The following is a 1,018-nucleotide window of genomic DNA, read 5'->3' as shown; positions in this document are numbered from 1 at the left end:
CACAAATTCTCCTAAATCACTCGTACGCACAACTTAACAACAAATCTGTGCGTACCAACGGTTCTTGCATGAGGCCCAATGCTAAAGTTTCTGAATTAACAGTAATTTGAGAATAACTTGTCTATAATTAACCTGGACTGGCCTTTATCTCATCTTTCTGACCAAGTCTTGTCATATGTCCCTTTAAAAAGACTTCACTTGAAAGTTTACACCTACAGTCTGGACACTTTTTACGCACGGCTGGGTCTCCACCCACCCTACCTACCCACCCCCTTTAGTCAGTGTGCAGAAAGTGATCCACCTGGACCCGGACTGGTTCCTGTAAAAGCCAGAGACCAAAGCTCCCAGCTATGCGGCCGCTTTGTCCGCGCTGTGATTCAGCATGGTGTGACTTCCAGCGCGCGCTATGAACGCCACATGGGGTTTGGTGACGGTCCTGAGTCTGCTGTGCCGGACCGAGTCGAGGTGCTCACAGACCACCTACTACAAAAACTGCTGGATCCGACGGTTCCCGGGGATTTTCATCAACATGGAGGAGTCTCAGAGGAGAGGCGCGCAGCTGCTCAGGTTTTACCAGGAGGAGAGCGCGCTGAAGTGCAGCCGCTCCTGCTGCCTCACGAGGAACTGTAGGTTTCTGTCCGTCTCCTGCCCTCCTCTGGCTGTGTTTTAATCTGACTCTTTGTCTTCTCTGCTTCAGTCTCCTGTAATCTGGCGGTGTTTCATCACGACACCAGCCAGGAGAACTGCCTCCACCTGCACTGTCCCACACTGGAGAGCTGCATCCTGACGCACAGAAGCAACGTTGTTCTCTACAACATCACAAACGGTGAGTCACCTCAGGGTTCTTCTTTTATTATCCTTTACCTGATTCAATGATGAGCTCTACCAACCTCAGCACACCTGAGAACAAAGAAGGATTTCTGCTCAAGTTACAATATCCTTGTGCTTATAATTACCTCCGCCAAGGGCGAGGTAATGTTTTCAGTCACGTCTGTCTGTCTGTCTGTCTGTCTGTCTG

General features: G+C 49.9%; 1 protein-coding gene across 1 annotated transcript in view; it reads left to right on the top strand.

Moving 5' to 3' along the window:
- Positions 1-332: 332 nt before the first annotated feature.
- The window catches only part of mansc4 (MANSC domain containing 4), a 7,673-nt gene continuing 6,987 nt past the window's right edge, over positions 333-1,018 (top strand). The window contains exons 1-2 of the mRNA XM_014032587.1: positions 333-626; positions 698-826. Coding sequence (XP_013888041.1) covers positions 407-626; positions 698-826 — 349 coding nt within the window. The 5' untranslated portion in view covers positions 333-406. The remainder of the gene's footprint in view (positions 627-697; positions 827-1,018) is intronic.

This window comes from Austrofundulus limnaeus, unplaced genomic scaffold (assembly GCF_001266775.1).
Source record: "Austrofundulus limnaeus strain Quisiro unplaced genomic scaffold, Austrofundulus_limnaeus-1.0 Scaffold1488, whole genome shotgun sequence".
NCBI lineage: Eukaryota > Metazoa > Chordata > Actinopteri > Cyprinodontiformes > Rivulidae > Austrofundulus > Austrofundulus limnaeus.
The sequence above is the reverse complement of the archived record's forward strand: the minus strand, read 5'-3'. Positions and strand labels throughout refer to the sequence as shown.